This window comes from Vidua chalybeata, chromosome 4 (genome assembly GCF_026979565.1).
Source record: "Vidua chalybeata isolate OUT-0048 chromosome 4, bVidCha1 merged haplotype, whole genome shotgun sequence".
Lineage (NCBI taxonomy): Eukaryota > Metazoa > Chordata > Aves > Passeriformes > Viduidae > Vidua > Vidua chalybeata.
In genome coordinates, this window is record NC_071533.1 from 35,537,468 (window position 1) to 35,555,504 (window position 18,037).

Sequence of the window (18,037 nt, forward strand, 5' to 3'; positions counted from 1 at the left end):
TAGATTTTATTTTACCCATGAACATCAGATATTTGCTGAAAGGCAAAACACACACCTGATTTGAACTGTCAACTTCCATGCCCACAGTGCCTGTTCACTGAAATTTCAGAAATCTTTTGACCTCATACAGAATGCCAAGGGTCAATTTGCACAAGCAGCATGAAAACAGATGTGCCATATTGTTCAGCATCTGTTCCTTACTTCACACCAGTGTTTCCTTGGAAAGCACAGGGCTGTCAGCATCAATAATTCTATGCTAATCCATTGACTTTTACCTATATTTTGTCTCACCAGTTATACTCCTTAGAGCTTATTTAGCTGTCTATACCCAGCTAATGTGTCTCAGATCAACATCCAGAAAGTGCCAACATTATTTGCATTGAAGAGATGTTTTTTTCCCTTTCTCTCTCCTTCCTTCCTTTTCTTCCTTCCTCTACTCTCATTTTCAAGACTCAGCCTGTATTGCTCTGCTTTAGTATGAGCCTGAAACCACTTCTTCCTAAAGACCTTTCTCTCCTGGTACTGTAATTTTTACAGTATCATTATAGAGTTTAGAGACAGTTTTATTGTAACTAATAAATATTTTTAAATAAATTCCAGCATCCAGCAATTGTGTTTATTTAATGTCACTAGCACATCACAAAAGATCATAACCATTACAGGCCAAAAGCATTTCTGAATTAATATAAAATTTATAGCTCTCCATTAATTGAAAAAACTAATAAAGAGACAACTGATGAGTACCTAGTAGATATTTCAAACACTTTTAACATACTTAAATATTTCAAGATACATTTAAACCTATAAATCATATAAGATGAATGTGCCACGTACTTCATGCCTCTCTGCTAACACACATGCTGCATCTGTGGTGGCACTGTTAAAACTCACACCTGCATAAATAACACCTTGCTGGTACTGCTAAATATGGTAGAATTTATCTTCCACTGATGTGAAAGGTAATCATAATTTTTAAGAATAAATTTATAGTTCCTCTAGCAAAGATTTTCAGAGAAAATAAACCAAGTACCTATTTCCTTGAAAGGTAATAAAGTATATTCAGTATAGTTCCACATGAATAAAATGCCAGTATCACTCTAAGAACCCAGTTTTAGGTATATTTCAGAGTACATCTCTGTCCTTGCAAAATTTGCATAGTCCTGCATTAGACACTTGAAAAAAATAAGGAGCACAGTTTTTTCCTGATTTTCATACATTTTTTTTCTCTTTTTTTTTCCGTTCCTTCCTCTATCCACAATTTTTTCTTGACTCTCATTTCTTTTTCTTCCCTTTCCAAAACCATATATTAAAAAAGCTGGTTTCCATAATTAAGGTGATTATCAGAAAAGCTTTTCTTAATAACAATGTTTATTTAAAGATAGTCTATTACAAGCAGGAATGACAAAATCCAGAAAACAAAACCAAAATTAGATACTTGTACCAGTACTCCTGGTGGGGTTGCACAAGGGTGGAGTAGAGGAGTAGAATCACCTCCCTCAAACTGCTGGCCTTGTTACTTTTCATGCAGCTCAAGATACTTCTGACTCTCTGAGCTGCACCCTGATGGGTCATGTCAAGCTTCTCATCCAGCAGAATCCCCACATCCTTCTCAGGACTGCTCTCATTCATGTTGGTTTTCCAACAATTTTCATTTAGAAGTAATAATCATTAACATTCTCAGCTAGGCAACTGCAAAGAGTGCTAAAAATCAAACTCTGATTTTCAGAGTCCTTGTTCAATGATTTATTCAGAAGACTAGAATACTTCTTTGCAATATATCATATCTGCTAGTGCTGTCACCATTTAAATTTTAGTGATATAAAAATTATGTATTGTTTTTCATTTTTAAAACTTATTGCTGCCTGCAGCTAGTACATCAGTTAGCTAAGAAACCTCTTTTATATGAAACATAAATGACTTTTTTCTTTTTTTCAATTTTTCCATCTCATAATTCTTTTTTAATCTCATAATTTTACCATCTTTAATTAGCCTTTTCTTTTGCCTCCTATTTCTTCTTCCCTTGCCTATATACACCCTTTCCTGCACACCTTTAAGCTCTCACTTTGCAGCATGAGAAAATTCAAATATATACAACCAATTCTGAAGTATAGTTACATGAATAATTCCACTCACATAAAATTGGAGTAGTTAAAGCATTTTATTTCTTGGGGTTTCTGTCCTCATGCTCATCACTGCAATGTGACTACACTAAAGTAACATGCAAGTAATATCAGTTACACTGAGATAACCAGTGATATTGTATTTGATAAATACAAGTGACAGTGATGAAAACGGGTTGGGGAAAATAGGAACAGAGTTAGCACTTGGTCCAGAGGATGGGCACTGTTCAGTTGATCAGAGGGATGGAACACCTCTCCTAAGAGCAAAGGCTGAGAGAATTGGGATTGTTCAGCCTGGAAAAAGGAAGACTTCAGGATGACCTAAGTGCATCCTTCCTGTATCTGAAGGATACTTCATATGGCGAGAAATTACTTACAAAAGTGTGTGGTGAAAGAACAAAGGGAAATGGCTTCAAATTGAAGGAGAGTAGATTTAGATTAGATATTAGGGAAAAATTCTTTACTAAGAGGGCTGTGAGGCACTGGAACAGGTTGCCCAGAGAAACTGTGAATGCCTCATTCCTGTTGAAGGCCGGCTTGGAATGATGATCAAGGTCCCCTTCAACCCAAACCATTCTATGATTCTATGATGATTCTATGATTCACTTATAAAAGGGAAAAAAGGAAACATAGTTTTATATTATGTCTTTAACTGAAGATTCAGTAAGTTTTTGCTGACTTGTGTACTTTATATAACTAAGAAGTCTGCTTTTATACTGCCATATAGATTTGTTTTGCTTTCCCAGGAGATTTAATGAAAAACAGGAGATTTTTTGAGCACTCAATATAAAGACAATTTTTGTCAAATAATAAAAAAATACTTACTGAAAATATGCAAGGCTTTTCTGTTTTTACTTTACATTAAATTTAATTTTGAAAGGTTGTTTTGCCTCTTATACTGAGTGTTTTTTAGTTTCTAGGTAGTTTTGGAAAATTACCACCTCAGATATCAGTAATACTGCCACCATACCTCTAATCTGCTGTATTGATCAGAGATTATGGCATTTTTCATTTCCTTCATCTGATAGTCAAATAAAAACTGCCATTCTATTAAAAATAATTGGAGCTGCATTTCTTTAAATATTTTTAGTTTCAAAACTAAATATGGAAAATATTCTAGCATTCTCTCATGATACTCCATTTCAAAGATATTAATCATCCACAATTAAATGGGCAAAGTCAACTAAAAAATTATGATTTTTCTGTAGCTAGATCCTAAAGTATATTCAAATCTGAATATGTGGACAAGCTTATGGCAATCCTTGCTTGTGCATTGACTTGATCAAGGTCAGAGGGCAAACAGATGAATATTAAAATGCAGCCAGCATAAGAAATGCTGTCTACGATTCACATGGGTAGCTGTACACACGTGTGTTTCATACACACATATGGAAACATAAGGTATACACCAGAATGGAATAGATCCATAATTAGTTCTAGGAAGACAAGGATAGCTTAAACATGCTTTTGCTTCTCTAAATTGTTGTCATAAACAGCAATTAAGGAATAAAAAAAAAAAAAAAGTAAATCTAAATTATCTCAGCTACCCATATAGTGGCTGCTTTCTTGTAGATTTTGTAAAGGGATAGAGAGAGATCTGAGAATAAGCACAGACAGTAATCTAGGTATACAGATTATATGGATTATTTTTTTAGTACTTTGAAGTGAGTTTCATCCATTCTAGTAAACTGAAAAAAATATTTATAAAAGAACATCTATAACATTTTGTTTAGATTGTGTTGCCTAAGGTATTATCTGAAGCAAGGGCAAAAACTGAAACAACTGACCAATGTTTTCTATTCAAGACATTCTGATGGGTTTTTTTCAGAATTTATACAACCAATACAAACATAGTTATATTTGTAAATGTGAAGGAAAAAAACTCTTTGAAATTCTAACTTGGAAAATATCCAAAGCATATTAATAAACTGTTATTCAAATAGCTTGCACAGTTATTTTTACCATCTCCTCAAATTGTCTTAAACTGTTCGCAAAATTATATGAAAGCAGACATTGCTTGGAAATAGTTTAGTCAACTAAATCACACTTTCATGACAGAGGGCAATAACTTACAGAGCCAAATCCAGAATTTAGTTTGACAAGAAATCAGTTTCGTTTTGTTCTGTGGTGCTACAACACTGCTACTCAGCCTACCCCTTTATTTTTTCATCTATTTATAGGAGAAAGTAAAGATTTTAAATAATTCCTAATTTCCTGGGATCAGGATTAAACCACTTAATTCTATTGACTCAATGTGATCCTTAAATTCCTAGTTTGACTGCACATTGCAATGCATTGAAATACACAATACAAACAACTGGTTTATCAATATAATGTATAAACTGAGAATCATGTCCTCAGCCCTGCTTTCAAAAAAATCATAAGAATGGCCTTTCTGGGTGAGACCAAAAGTTAACCCCAATGTCTCATTTCCAATAACATCAGACACACAAATATTAAAGTAGGATATTCAGATCCAGGAATTTTTTTTTTCTTTTGGTACAATTTCCTGCCATGCATTTATCCATTAAATTCTCAAACATCCATCAGTTTTTTCACATCCACATAATGGGGTGAAGTTCTCCACAGATTAACTACAGATGATGCTGTCAGAGTAACATTTTCCCCAACTTTTAACAACTCCTCTCCATCCAAGTAGCTACCCACCACAGAATGTTCCTTCTGTAGCCTGAACAGCTGTCTCTCCTCTGTAGCTCATGTTCAGCTGGCTTTCCCACTGTATGGACACCTTTTCCTGACTGCTTATTTTCCTGGAGTCACACTGGAATTGGTACTTCTAATCATCAGTAAATTAAAAGGAAGGAGAAAGACTTGTATGCCTCACATACACCACTAATATACAATTCCTGATCTTCACTGTCCTGCCCAGTCACAGAAATTCTTTGCACAATTTACTGCTCCACCTTCATGAGAATCAATTCTTCCAGCACCATACTTTGAGGTTTTAGAGCTTGCATGAGCTTACTGTTCCTCAACACCCTCCATAACAGAGTACTTGTTTGTTCAGCTGTTATTTCCCAGGCAGCTGTTATTACCTAGCATACTGCACATGTGTACGATGCACAACAAATACTGTGCTCAATAAGGAAATATTTTACATAGAATGGATCTGCAGGGCATCTTACAACACCAACGAGCATAAAGCTGTGCAGGATAGCATTTTTCAAATAACATACATGCCATCAAGGTTGACTTCCAGTTGCTTTTGAAAACCCAGCCATTAACTGCTAACCTGACACTTGAATCTTTTAGATTGCGTGTATAAATATAATACCAAGTGTTAAAACATGCAAAAAAAACCACACAGAAGTGTGAAAAAGTTAATAGAAATACTTCTAATAATATTCAATAGAGTGCACTACCAGCCCAGTAAACTAGAAGCTGTCAAGTAAGATTTTGGAAATGTTCTGTGAAATACAGAAAGATTACTTGATGTAAAATAATTAGTTAGGAATATCTTTTTGTGTCTGTAAATTTATACAGTGTAAGCTTATTGAATATTCAGTATCACTCTACTAATAAATTTCAGCTAAATAGAAAAGAGTATTGTGAAATATTTATATGACTGGAATGGTTAGATGGACTCCTCAGATCTTCTGTCAACAAATATTAGTAGTCTGCAGATTATTTTAGCTGAGCTTATACCTTTGAGAACCCGTGATTCTATTGTACCCTATTGTAAAATCTATACTTATTTTCATTTTGATTGAGGCAGCAGCTTAAGTGTATTCAGAATTGTTAAGAACGGGTAAGAATTATCAGCTGTTTTATTATACTTTTACTTTACATATGACTCAGGTTTCACCTGAACCTTAGGGTATCTGAAGTAATTTTATTCACACACACCATGAATCCAAAATCCATTAATGTTTCCCTTCAGACTACAAAAACTATATTTTTTTATTTGTACAGTAATAAATGCCATTGAATGTTATTTTCTTGAAAGTAAATGTGTTAACCTTCAGCAAGCTCCAGGTTACAGCTTTATTAAACCTTAAAACAGAAGAGACCTTTGACAGCTAGACAAAAGCTCAGATAACAATTCATAACAGGATATTTATTTTTCCACAGTTCATATTAAGAACTGCAGACCATAAGACTCCTGCTCAATATAAAAAGTGATGTGAGAGTTTAGAGCAAGCATATTCCCCCAAAGTTTTATATCTGCCAGAGACTGTGTTGCCATACACTTTGCCCTTTTCTCCTGTCCAACAGGTCCTCCTTAGGTACCACAAAAGAGTGTGACCTTTTTGTAATCATGACAAAAGGATTTCCATAGTAGCATCCTTTAGACAGGATTTAATTGAAATCATTTTGCAAATAATTAATGAGGGTTTGAAAGTAAGACAAGATAACATAGATCTAAGCTTAAAAATCAATCCTCTTCCTTTATAGATAGCATTTTAATTAGTGAAGAACAAAAAAAAATTTGTAAAAACCACCAGGAAATTCAGATGTGAATAGTTTACATCCCTCTTAAAAAAAAATAAGTTTGGATGTTTATATACACATAAGCTTATATCAATCAGTCTGAGGAACAAATCCACAGGCATATTGTTGGCATAATACATTTTTATTCTGAATTGACTATTGTAAAAAATGAACACATTTTTAATAGTGATTATCATATTTTGGTAAATAAATAACAATGTTAGAATATGTGAGAAAAACGATTTAAAATAAGTGTCTTTCATATTGCTTGTTCAGCAAATAAAACTAATATAGATATTTGTCTCCAATAAGGATATTTGTCTGTTCTGTTACTTCTAGGTAGCATGACCAGACCCCGAGAGATGACAGATAAGAATTGTATATTCCTGAACACAATGAAGGAAATGAGAAAGCTCCATCTCTAAAAGATGGAAGAATGATTTGAAAATGATCAATTATATATTTTTTAATTTCTATTTTTACATACGCTTTCATCTACCTTTACTATTAAAATATCATCTTAACTGAGAGGAGGAAAGTATGATAGCAATTTTGATTTTCATTTTATAAAAAGAATTGCTTATCATTTTTTGACTTGTGCTATCCCAGTATATGAGAAGAAAGATGTGTTAAAATTTGAACCAAAGTTAATATATATTAATTCCTATTGTATTTTTATTAATCTTAATCCAATTTTAGTTTTTTGTGAATGCAGAAAGAAATCTGTTGTCATCTTGCCCATCCTTGCTGTTATAAAACTGAGCCTTGAAGATAATAAGAAAAATAAACACAGTAATTAGAAATTTCTCTTTGGGAAAACATTTCTTGATGTTGCTCTACTGTATAAATAGATGTTAATGAGGTGAGTGGAAAGGAAGATCTATAACTAAAAAAAATTGTATAGATAGTGATTTTGCATCACAAAAATGCTGATTTCATTATTATATACATTAAAATATGTATCTGGGGTTTTGGGGGGTTTTGTTTTATAAGATACCATAAGCTCAAAAAACTCTTAAGATTTTACATAAGGCTGTGCAGAATTTGTTGTATTTAACTGAGTTTTACAGTAAAATAATGTAGTCCTCACATTATTGATGGACACTGATGTGACAGTCAGGGTATGCACCGTGCTGCCTGAATAACAAAACATTGGACAAGCTCTGATGCACCAGGTTTTCCAGAAAAGGCAGCCAAATTTAGATTACGATTAAGAGATTTAGGACTGTGTATTAACATTGACTTCTATTTTGTGGCACTTCCACTACTTCTGCATTGTCTCTGGCAACACCATTTATAATCTGCTTTTACTGGATTTCTTGATTTTCATTCCTTGATTGTACTTAGCAGTAAAATATGTTTGTTAGGCATAGAAATGATACCTCCATCAGTGTTGTGTCTTTTGGGTAAAAGCCTTGAAAATTTTTCTTTTCATTTGCTGTAGGACAGACAAACCCCTTATCCACATTTTTTATTAAAAAATGACCTTGCTTCTGCATCAGTGAAACATTTGATTCATCATTTAATCCTGTCTGAGATTCCAACCACACATTTAATATCCTGATTTATAAGAAAGAAAAGGAAATACTCTGCCATGTAAGACATTTATCAGTATGTATTCTATCTTATCTTCCTGTTTCTTTTTAATTATAATTCCTAAATGTGCTAGGTCAAATTTAGGCTAGATTTACATAAGTACATTCTGCTCTTGTACTTAATACACAGACTTGTATTTATTTCAAGATGGAAGATTTGTACAAATAAAATCAGGATTCCAAGCAGAGAATGTAATTTTTTATTGCACTCTCCTCAGATAAGTCATCCCAATAATAGAAAGGAAGTAAGAATCACACATTTCATTATTCATACAGACTGTTGGTGCTTTTAAGTAACTAAAGTTTGCTCAAGTGGTTTGATATCTCTCTAATCACTGCTAAATAAACTTACAAATTATTACTGCTTGGCCTGAACTATAAAATTAACTCTGATTTAGTCGCTCCACTTGAGAAACATGCTGATGCATTAGCCTGCTTTTCTTTTTATGATTTTCTGCTTATTATTTCCATGAACTCTGGTATACAAAATTAATTTCTTCCACCTTTTTTCCCCTCATTAAAAATGACTGCCCATCAAAAGTATTCTTCAAATATCTGCTATTCAAGCTATGCACTTGGACAAATACAAGTGTCAGAACTATCTTATAAACCTTTAAAAATTCAAAATTATATTTATATAATATTCTCTTGAAAATCTCATTTTCTATAAACACTAATGTCATGCTAGAATGCACACAGAAAGGAAACAGAAAGCCTTTAATGGAAATTAAGTTAATTCCATTTTCATGGAAGCAAATATTTGAAAAAAATTCTGAGATACTTGTTCCAGCCTATTTACACAGTGAATGATTAAGAATAAGCTGTCTAGTAAACATTGTTCACTCAGCTTGAGCACATGATTATTTCAGAGAAGGTAAATGTCAGCAAACTGAATATATATATATATATATACCCACATATCTATCAATCTATCTATCTATCTATCTATCTACACATTTTCAGCTAACCTATTACATGGATTTAAACTGCTGTTGATCTCTTCTGTACATTCTATAGCCACACTCTGTGTCTTTTTTGGAATGTTAAGGTCCTCATAAGAGGTTGCAGCGGTCATGGTCTAATGTACAATCAGAATCACTCCAGTGAAGGGTGGAAGATGTACACATCTGCATTTTGAAACACAGGGCAAGCTACCTTTGAAATGCTGGTCAGCTCACATGGCGTAAAGGTGCAAGTTATATCTGTGTCCCTTAAGCTGATTCTAAGTCAGTCCTGACACTTAATGAAACAAATCCAAAGAAATGAGACACATGAGCAAGAAGTAGCCTTGGAAAAGCAAATGCCTCTTCATGTTCTCAGTGCATGACTACAAAGTAAACATTTTTTATAGGCAGTTTTTCCTAGGAAGTCAAGACCTAGATACTACAGTACAATTTTCCAAAGCCACTGTAAGGTCACGTTGAAATTGTTTAAACAATTGTGTAAATACATTAAATTTTTCTACAGTTAATTAAATCACATTTTTATAAGACTGTCTAAGGTGCAACATATTTTGCTTCCTTTTTCTATTGGGAACTCTACTAGTACTCTGCCATTAAATCTGAGTGACCAAACAAATATAAAAATGAGAAAATAATTTTGTTCCATTCTTTCTTCGTAAGAGATCATTTGTTAAAAACAAACCCCAAAACATACAGACATATAATCTCAGAAATGAAACAAATAACTTAAGATCTGCATTCAGCCACACAGAATCAATAATGTAACCTGCACATTTAGCAAAGGAGTTAATGTTTGCTGAGAAATGCTATTAAATGGGATTGTTTAAAAAATACCTTCCCACTTTTAACTGAAAGATATCTTTCCATGAGATGTCTAGTACTATAAAATACCTAACAAAATATCTTTAACAGTGGCTTGACTGTTCATGCAAGCTGTTGCCTTATGTATCACAAATGTGACATCAGATTAGTCACCTTTCCACTGTGACACAACAGATTTTATATTAATTACTGTACAGCCAAGTAAATCTACACCGTGCTTGCACTGACGCTGATTTTTTTTTCCTTCCCATAAGGACTAGGAAAAGAAGTATGCAATACAGGAGGTACACGTATAAGATGAGATAAAAAAGTGATTTAGAGGAATGGTACTAGAAATACTTAAAATGAGTTTTTCATTGTGCTCAGGAAAGCAAATATATGAAATGCTCAAAAGAGAGTAAGAATAAATCAGTTCACTCTTGCCTATGGCACTGAAAATGAAAGAGGACACGAATTGTACAAAATACCCTCCAGCTCTCTACAGTTGTGCTTTTACATGAATGTTAAAAAAATGGGATAAAAAAGTCCAAGCAAAATTAACTCATAGCAAGATTAATTTGCTGACATTTTATGGGTAAGTTGTTGAATTATTCACGGAGCAGACAGGTTCATTGAAGAAGCTAACATTTCTGATTTCCAGTGCACCATAAGGATATGAGAACATAGTCAGTTATATAAATAAGACTTTGTGCATACATGTATACATTCCCATGTGCAGACATCTGGTTTCTAAATATTCATTTTAGCTGAAGATTTTCTAAACATTTTTAAAATCATTTAAAAGTCAACATTTTAAAAGAATTATAAATCTGTGCAGAAAATATTCCTGAGGAATACATAGCCATTTCACTGGAATTTTCAATAAAATTTGTTACAAGGTTGATATGTAATGTCTGAGCTTAAGCAATAGTAGGAGACATGTCATATATCTATTAAAAAGAAATGTCAGAAACCAGGACTAATAACCTACAGGTAAAACACTTCTTATCTTTAACATGATCTGCATCAGAGAAAATGTGAGCCTTGGTCTCTCATATCTTGACTAAGTCTCATAATCATTAAAAATTAATTATATTACCTACTCTGGACTGGAACTTTGTCACTATAAAAACCAAATAAAAGGGAAATGAGAGCTTTTTCGCATTCATCCCAAAACAGAACATCATGTTCTTGAAAGCTAAAATACTGATGGATCTAGAAATTATTTTCTACCTAGTTAAGAGATACAATTTTTAAAAATTAGTTAATTTACAGTTTTGAAAAAAATATTGACAATAAATGATTGCCATTGAAGTAAATTAAACTGGCAGATGTGACAGAATGTATTTATTATATATCAACTGCTTCTATTCATATTTATTCAAAACCTAACAGCAAACTGCTGCCTTTGTCAAATGAAAGAAGTTTTCTGTTTGCCAAATGACAAAATTATTTTTGAGATAAGTACAATTACAAAACTCAAAATTTTGAAATGCCAACCTGCAACAAATTGGGCATATCTCAAAGATTGTCTAAGAAATGGAAAAGACCTTTGCCCTATTTCTACTTGAAATTGTATTAGTTATTATGTGAAAGTGCTATCTTCATCACATAGCTCAGCAGAACCAACTGAACTGATAACCAGATACTGTTTTGACCATCAAATAAGCTGGTGGCCAAAGAATATTAGAAATGTAACTACTCATATCACTGTCATGATTGTTGAGAAATGGATAATTTCTATTACAGTATAGTTTTACAAATAGATTTTGTTTTTCTTCAGTATGCCAAGACAGTTTGGTCTACATCTACATAAAAGCATTGAACACAGCTGATTTGGTTGTGTACTGCTAAAACTTTAGGCATCAAATTATAACTTTAATGTGGAAATTGTACTTTAAAAGAAATTGTGAGTGTTGTGTCCATACTGGATATTAAGATCAGAAGCATATATGTGTCCCAACACAGAGAGTGTAATATTTGGAAGATTTCCACATTCTTGCACATTAACTAAAACCCAGGAAAATACTGTTTATTGTCTTATAAGTAATCTTAATACAATATTATAATTCAGATTTAGATTTTTGCAGATCTGAAAGTTTCCAATTGTAAAATTTAAACTTGTAAAGGAATATAGGGATAATCTGTTATGATGCAAACAGGAGGGAATTAATGTTTGCATATTGCTGCCTTATTATATATGCTGTCACTTATGAAAGAAATCAGGTTTACTTGGCTTGTATGTATTCAGGCAGACATTCCACCTGCAAACTACCTGCTGTCCATACAACGTGAATCCAGAGCTAGGCAGCCAGCAAAGAGAGCATGCTCAGCTGGGGGCATGAAGCACATGTGTTCTAGCCAGGGAATTCAAACTGCTCTTTACACCCTGCCTTATGTCTGAAGCTAAAGTGCTTTTCAAAGTCCCTGGAGAAATAAACTGTCGCTACCCAGATGATAAGATGTCTGGCCCCTGATCTTAAAAGTAGTTCCCTTGGTAGTACAGGCAAGAAGAGTTTCACATGGATCAATACAGACAACATTGTATCATGACAGCAGTCGAAACTGACTACAACACTGCAACTACAGCAAGAGAAAACATCTGAAGTAGGTGGCTGCTTTCTTACAGAGGATCACAACATGTCTTTTCATATATGGATTCCTAGGGGTAATCACAATATGAAGACACACAAAACCAGATGTGCAACCAACACCAGTAAAATAACTTGGTGCTATGTGGCTGCTACAGGACACAAAAAGAGATCTAAGAACTACATGAGTATTTTTTCTAACAGGACCATTTTTTTAGCTCTAGTAAACTCCAGATATCAATGTCATGTAATAAGCAAAGGAACAACATAACATTAAATAAGTATCAATATCAATGCAAATTGTGAACATATTAGAAAATGTACAAAAGAGGTGTTATTAAATGTCTCCTCTACCAAGAGCTGGACCTATGCTTCTATGCTGTTTGCTCAACGTCATTTCACAATGTCACATCCCAACAATAAGAGGAATGTTTTGAATTCCCTTTTTAAAGCTAATTTGAAATACATGCAGAAAACGTTCAGTCATGTATCACTACAGTGGTATTTGGTTAGTAACAATAATATATAGTAAATCTCTTTTGCAAAATAATTAAACAGATTGTCAATACACCTTATTCATTAACACCTCTATGAAGAATAAATTATATAAAATTACAATTCTGTTGAGGTTAAAATAACTTAAAGATGATACAAAATAAAAATTTTATCAGAGAATAATGACAAAGTGATTAGATCTTTAAAAAAATCAGATAATTACTTATGCTGTATTCTATGTAAATACAGAATGACAAGAATGCAGGCAGAGTAAAAAAATAGCTATTTCTTCACAAGCCTTTAAAATTCACATATATTACATATATGAAATAACTGGAATGTTCTAAATACAAAACCATTAATATTTTACCCCTTGGCTCTGGTACCAAGTCATGACTTGAGTGTCCATCCTCCCTGAAATCCCTAGTATAGAAACTGTACAGACTGATAAAGAGTGATTAATAGCTTTAAGCTTCGTTAAACTTGTACAACATAAACTAAATGAGAGGAAATTACATCCTGATGGAAAGTGAAAGACAGATGTTTCCATGGGGTAGCCTGTGAACCACTCCAAGGTTACTACAAGGAAAGGAAACTACAAGTGTTCCATGAAACCCAAGTCCCCCAAGGCTATTATTTTATATACTGACAAAAGTTACAGATTTTAGTTCCTGGCTTGATTTTTCCAAGATATTTTGCATGTCTCCTTTGAAAATCAGACCTTCAAGATCATCCAGTCCAATCATCCACCCAGTACCACCATAACCAACCATACAGATGGCCTTTGAACACTTCCAGAGATGATGACTTCAACTTTGACTAGGCAACTTATTTCAATGTCTAACTACTTTTTCAGTAGGAAAAAAAAGCAAAAAAACAAACAAACAAACAAACAAACAAAAAATATAATCTGAACCTCCCCTGGCACAGCTTAAGGCCATTTTCTGCCATTTTCTTCTCATCCCTTCATTTGAGACATGGCAGAAGAAAATAACCCCCATCTGACTACACCCTCCTTTTAGGCAGTTGTAGAGAGTGATGAGGCCTCCCCCTCAGCCTCTTCTTCTCCAGGCTAAACACCCCCTGCTCCCTCAGCCATTCCTCATAAGACATGTTTTCTAGATCACTTGCCAGTTCTGTTCCTGTCTCCAGACATGCACCTCAATGTCCTTTTAGACAAAAAAACCTGAACATGATACTTGAGGTGTGACCTCACCAGTGCCAAATACAGAGGAATAATCATGTTCCAAGTCCTGCTGGCCACATTGTTCTTGATACAGGCCAAGATGCCATTGACCTCCTTGGCCACATCTTTCTAAAAAGATAATTGAACAAACCTTGACTAGATGTTATAGGACAGTAAGACTAAGTTATCAGTGGGAAAATATATTTCAAAAATTATTACTACATCTATGATTCCTCCATCTAATATTCTTCCTACAGAGATAGTAATTACTTTTAGTTTTGCTCATCTGATACGTATTATGTATCAGGGAAATTATTTTTAACTGGAATTTACCTTTCAAGTTTCTTACCTTGTACACTGGAAGAAGTGATTGTATCCCTGAACATTTCTCTGTTTCCTAGTCATATTACATAATCTGATAAAAGGAGACTTTCACATCTTGCCTGTACTGTTTTTACACAATTACAAGGAAACTATTTTTTTTAAATTACTTCTTTTATAAGCTATTCAACTTTTGTCCTTAAGAAAAATTCACATCAGTTGCCTATCTTACTATGAGATGAATGCTTTACACAAGACCTTATTTTTACAATCTGAGTATAAAAAGAACTGGAATAACTGCTCAGATTCAGAATGTGACTTTTATGTGCAAGGTCAGTATATTCAGAGAACTTTTCCAACTAGAAACCTGATTGCAGAAAGGCTTTTATTATGCCAAAGTGTCAGTGGCAGTAGCTTTACAGTTAAAAATAGAAAGGCAACAGCTAATACAAATCAACAGTGTTGCAATCATCAGATAGCAATGGCAAACCATGACCTGGCTCTTCATGACTCCTTGAAATGTTGCAATTACTATTGTCTTCATAGAAAGCTTAACACTGACTTATGCTAAAACAGGAAATATTTTAATATAATGTCAAAATGTCAAAGCAGTCCAATATTAGCAATTACTTTTATCATGGCTATATTCCTCTTTTGAGCAAACACTCTTGAGGTTTCTAGCTGCACTTCTGATTTCCTATCACTCTCCAGTTATACAAATAAAATTTCTTTGTTTATATCTATCTGTACATATATATGTGCACGTGGAAGAAATATATTTGTATTTCAAAGCCATTGCCTTTTTAAATACACTAACTTTAGGTTCATAAACTAAATTATTTTACTGTCAAACACCTTTCTCTAAGAGAGTGACTCTTTCAGACTTACTTCAAATTTCCCACTCTTGCTCAAATGTGTGTGTGAGGACATGAGCGTGAAGGTGTTACTCAACTTTTAACATGACAACCTTCTAGCATACAGAGATTCCAATGTGAGTACTTATTACTCAAAGTAGAAGACTACCTACCATTCCATGAGTCTGCAGAAGTAAATTAATTCTTCAGCACACAATTTAAAAAATATATTTGAATGTGATCAAGGAGAAGGTGTTTTATTAAAAGTGCTGCAATGATCTGTTTGTTTTCTGCATGAAATTCCTGCACTGATTTAGTAATTCACCATAAACTTTTAATTTTCCAACAAACTTTGACATTCAGGAAATAAAAATATTTCAAAATTGTTTTGTTTTAAAAACTGCATGATCAAAGTCGGAAAGATTTAAACTGGATAGTGTTTGGATAGTGTTATATGAGCTTGTAGTGTGGATGGTCAAGCAATCCCTAGATATGGAAACAGTACTTTCAAATATTCTATTGGAAATCAATCTTCTGCACAGAGAAAAATTCTGTGCTTTTTAAAAGTTTTATTTTAAAATTGTTTAAAGAGTTATGCCTAAATATGTTTCCAGTACAAATGAATAATTATTCTAATACACAAAAACATATATGGGTGTCCTATTTCAAAAGCACATTGTGCTAAAAAAAAAACAGAAAAAAAAAAAAAAAAAAAGAAAAAGCCCCCTCTGAAAAAAGGCAACCTTCCAAAAGCTTCTCACAAACTTTTCTATACATTAATATCAAAGTCATACAGTTGTCAGAATCTGAATTCAACATGTCCATCCACTAGTGGAAACTCAGAAGACATATTTGCACAATATGTCTCACCAGACAATAGTTTCACATAATCCAATGCATTACAGATCATTAACAAATACAGAACAATTTTAGACACAGGTTTTATGCTGGTTTTGCTGGCTATTCCTTTATTTCCCATAAACTAATGGAGAAAAGAAATGTGCTGTGACATGGGAATTGGAATTTTATAACTAACTACATAAAAATATGGGTTATGAAGGTTAAAATCCAGCGAGGAAGACTGTGCTGATCCTAGCAGAAACACTGCTGTTTTAAACTGTGTAGAGTTCTGTCTTTTCTTTTGATATACAAAGAGTCACTACTGTGCTGCCAGCTAGTACACACTCCTACCACAGTTTCCATTGAACACAGATGTTCTTTCAAGTGTACATCTGACATACTTTGCTGATATTAAAGATTCCAGCCAGAGATTGACTCATTAAAGCATGTGTCTTTTAGACCCACCTACCCCCCCACCCCCATCAACACCAAAACAGATCTAAGTTCTAGGTGAAACACAGTCCAAATTGCTAGTAAGCTTTAACAAAATACAAAGAAAAAAAAAAGAAAATAAAAAAACCCCACCAAACCTATACATTGACATGACCAACCCAGCTCCCTCCTAAGAGAGATACTATATGGAACATATACAGTAAACTGCTCTTGCTTGTTATTTAGTGACGACAAGAAAACAAAGATGCTTGGGGCAGTCACCATGACACTTTTGATTTGAGCAAACAAAAAAATCTAAGATCCAGAAATAATTGCAGAAGATATGTTTTTAACCAAAAACATCAGAATACATAGGGCACCAGTCCACCCACTGCAGAATATATATAAAGAGTATATCTGAACCAACATTCAAAAAAGTACATATGTTTTTTCTTCCAAAATTATAAGATTTCTATATATCATGGTAAAGGAAAAAAGAAAAAAAACCTAGAACTTAGTACTTGAAGAAATGAGGTACATAAAGTTACTGTAATACTTACCACTGTGAAATTCATAACCTTCAAAATCCATATTGTCATTGCTAAATTAACAATCATGGTAACCAACAGCAGAAGGACAAAGAAGTATAAGCACCTCTTTCGCCATCCATAAATCCCTACTGGGTAAAACTGAGGATGTTCAGTCCTTGGAAGGCTGTTCTGTTGTGTTGCTAATATATACTGCTCTCGTGTCATCTGTAAAAGAAAGATGTAAGTATAAGTAGAGTAAATGACAGGTCTGGTTTTCACGTGTAATATTACATGAAAATTATCTGAGAATGTATAGAAAATCAGTTTCTATGGGCACAGAAGAGATGCATTCATCTAGCGTTAATCACATCAATGTTATTTATACTAGGCATCTAGCATGAATTTGATGGATTTTATGAATTTAAAGTAAACTTTTGGTTTCTATTTCAAATTGGATTTGCATTTCAAATTTATCAGCAAGAAACTATTAAAAATATAAAAGTAATCCATGCATGTATTTTACACTTTAATTCTGAATATTGTTTTATTGTCCTTTATGAGATCATTAAGTAAAATTTGGTTCTGGAGAAAGAGAGCCATGTACCTTTTCTTTTGTACTGGTTTTGGCTGAGATAAAGGCAATTTTCTTCATATAGCTTGTAGCCAGTACACTCCCTTTTACAAACAGAAGAAAAATCTCACCTTTCTAAAATACATCTTATATAAATGAAGTTTTCAGTCTTTTATTATACTTAGCAAATTAAATTAATACTTGATGCTATTATACATGCCTCCTTATTTTACAAAAAAAAAACCCCACATTTTGCCCTTTAAGAGATGGATACAATTATAATCTGT

General features: G+C 33.3%; 1 protein-coding gene across 1 annotated transcript in view; it reads right to left on the bottom strand.

The window, feature by feature from the left end:
- The window catches only part of SGCZ (sarcoglycan zeta), a 173,575-nt gene extending 156,171 nt beyond the window's left edge, over positions 1-17,404 (bottom strand). The window contains exon 1 of the mRNA XM_053940643.1: positions 17,210-17,404. Within this exon, the coding sequence (XP_053796618.1) occupies positions 17,210-17,404 (195 nt within the window). The remainder of the gene's footprint in view (positions 1-17,209) is intronic.
- Positions 17,405-18,037: the final 633 nt, after the last annotated feature.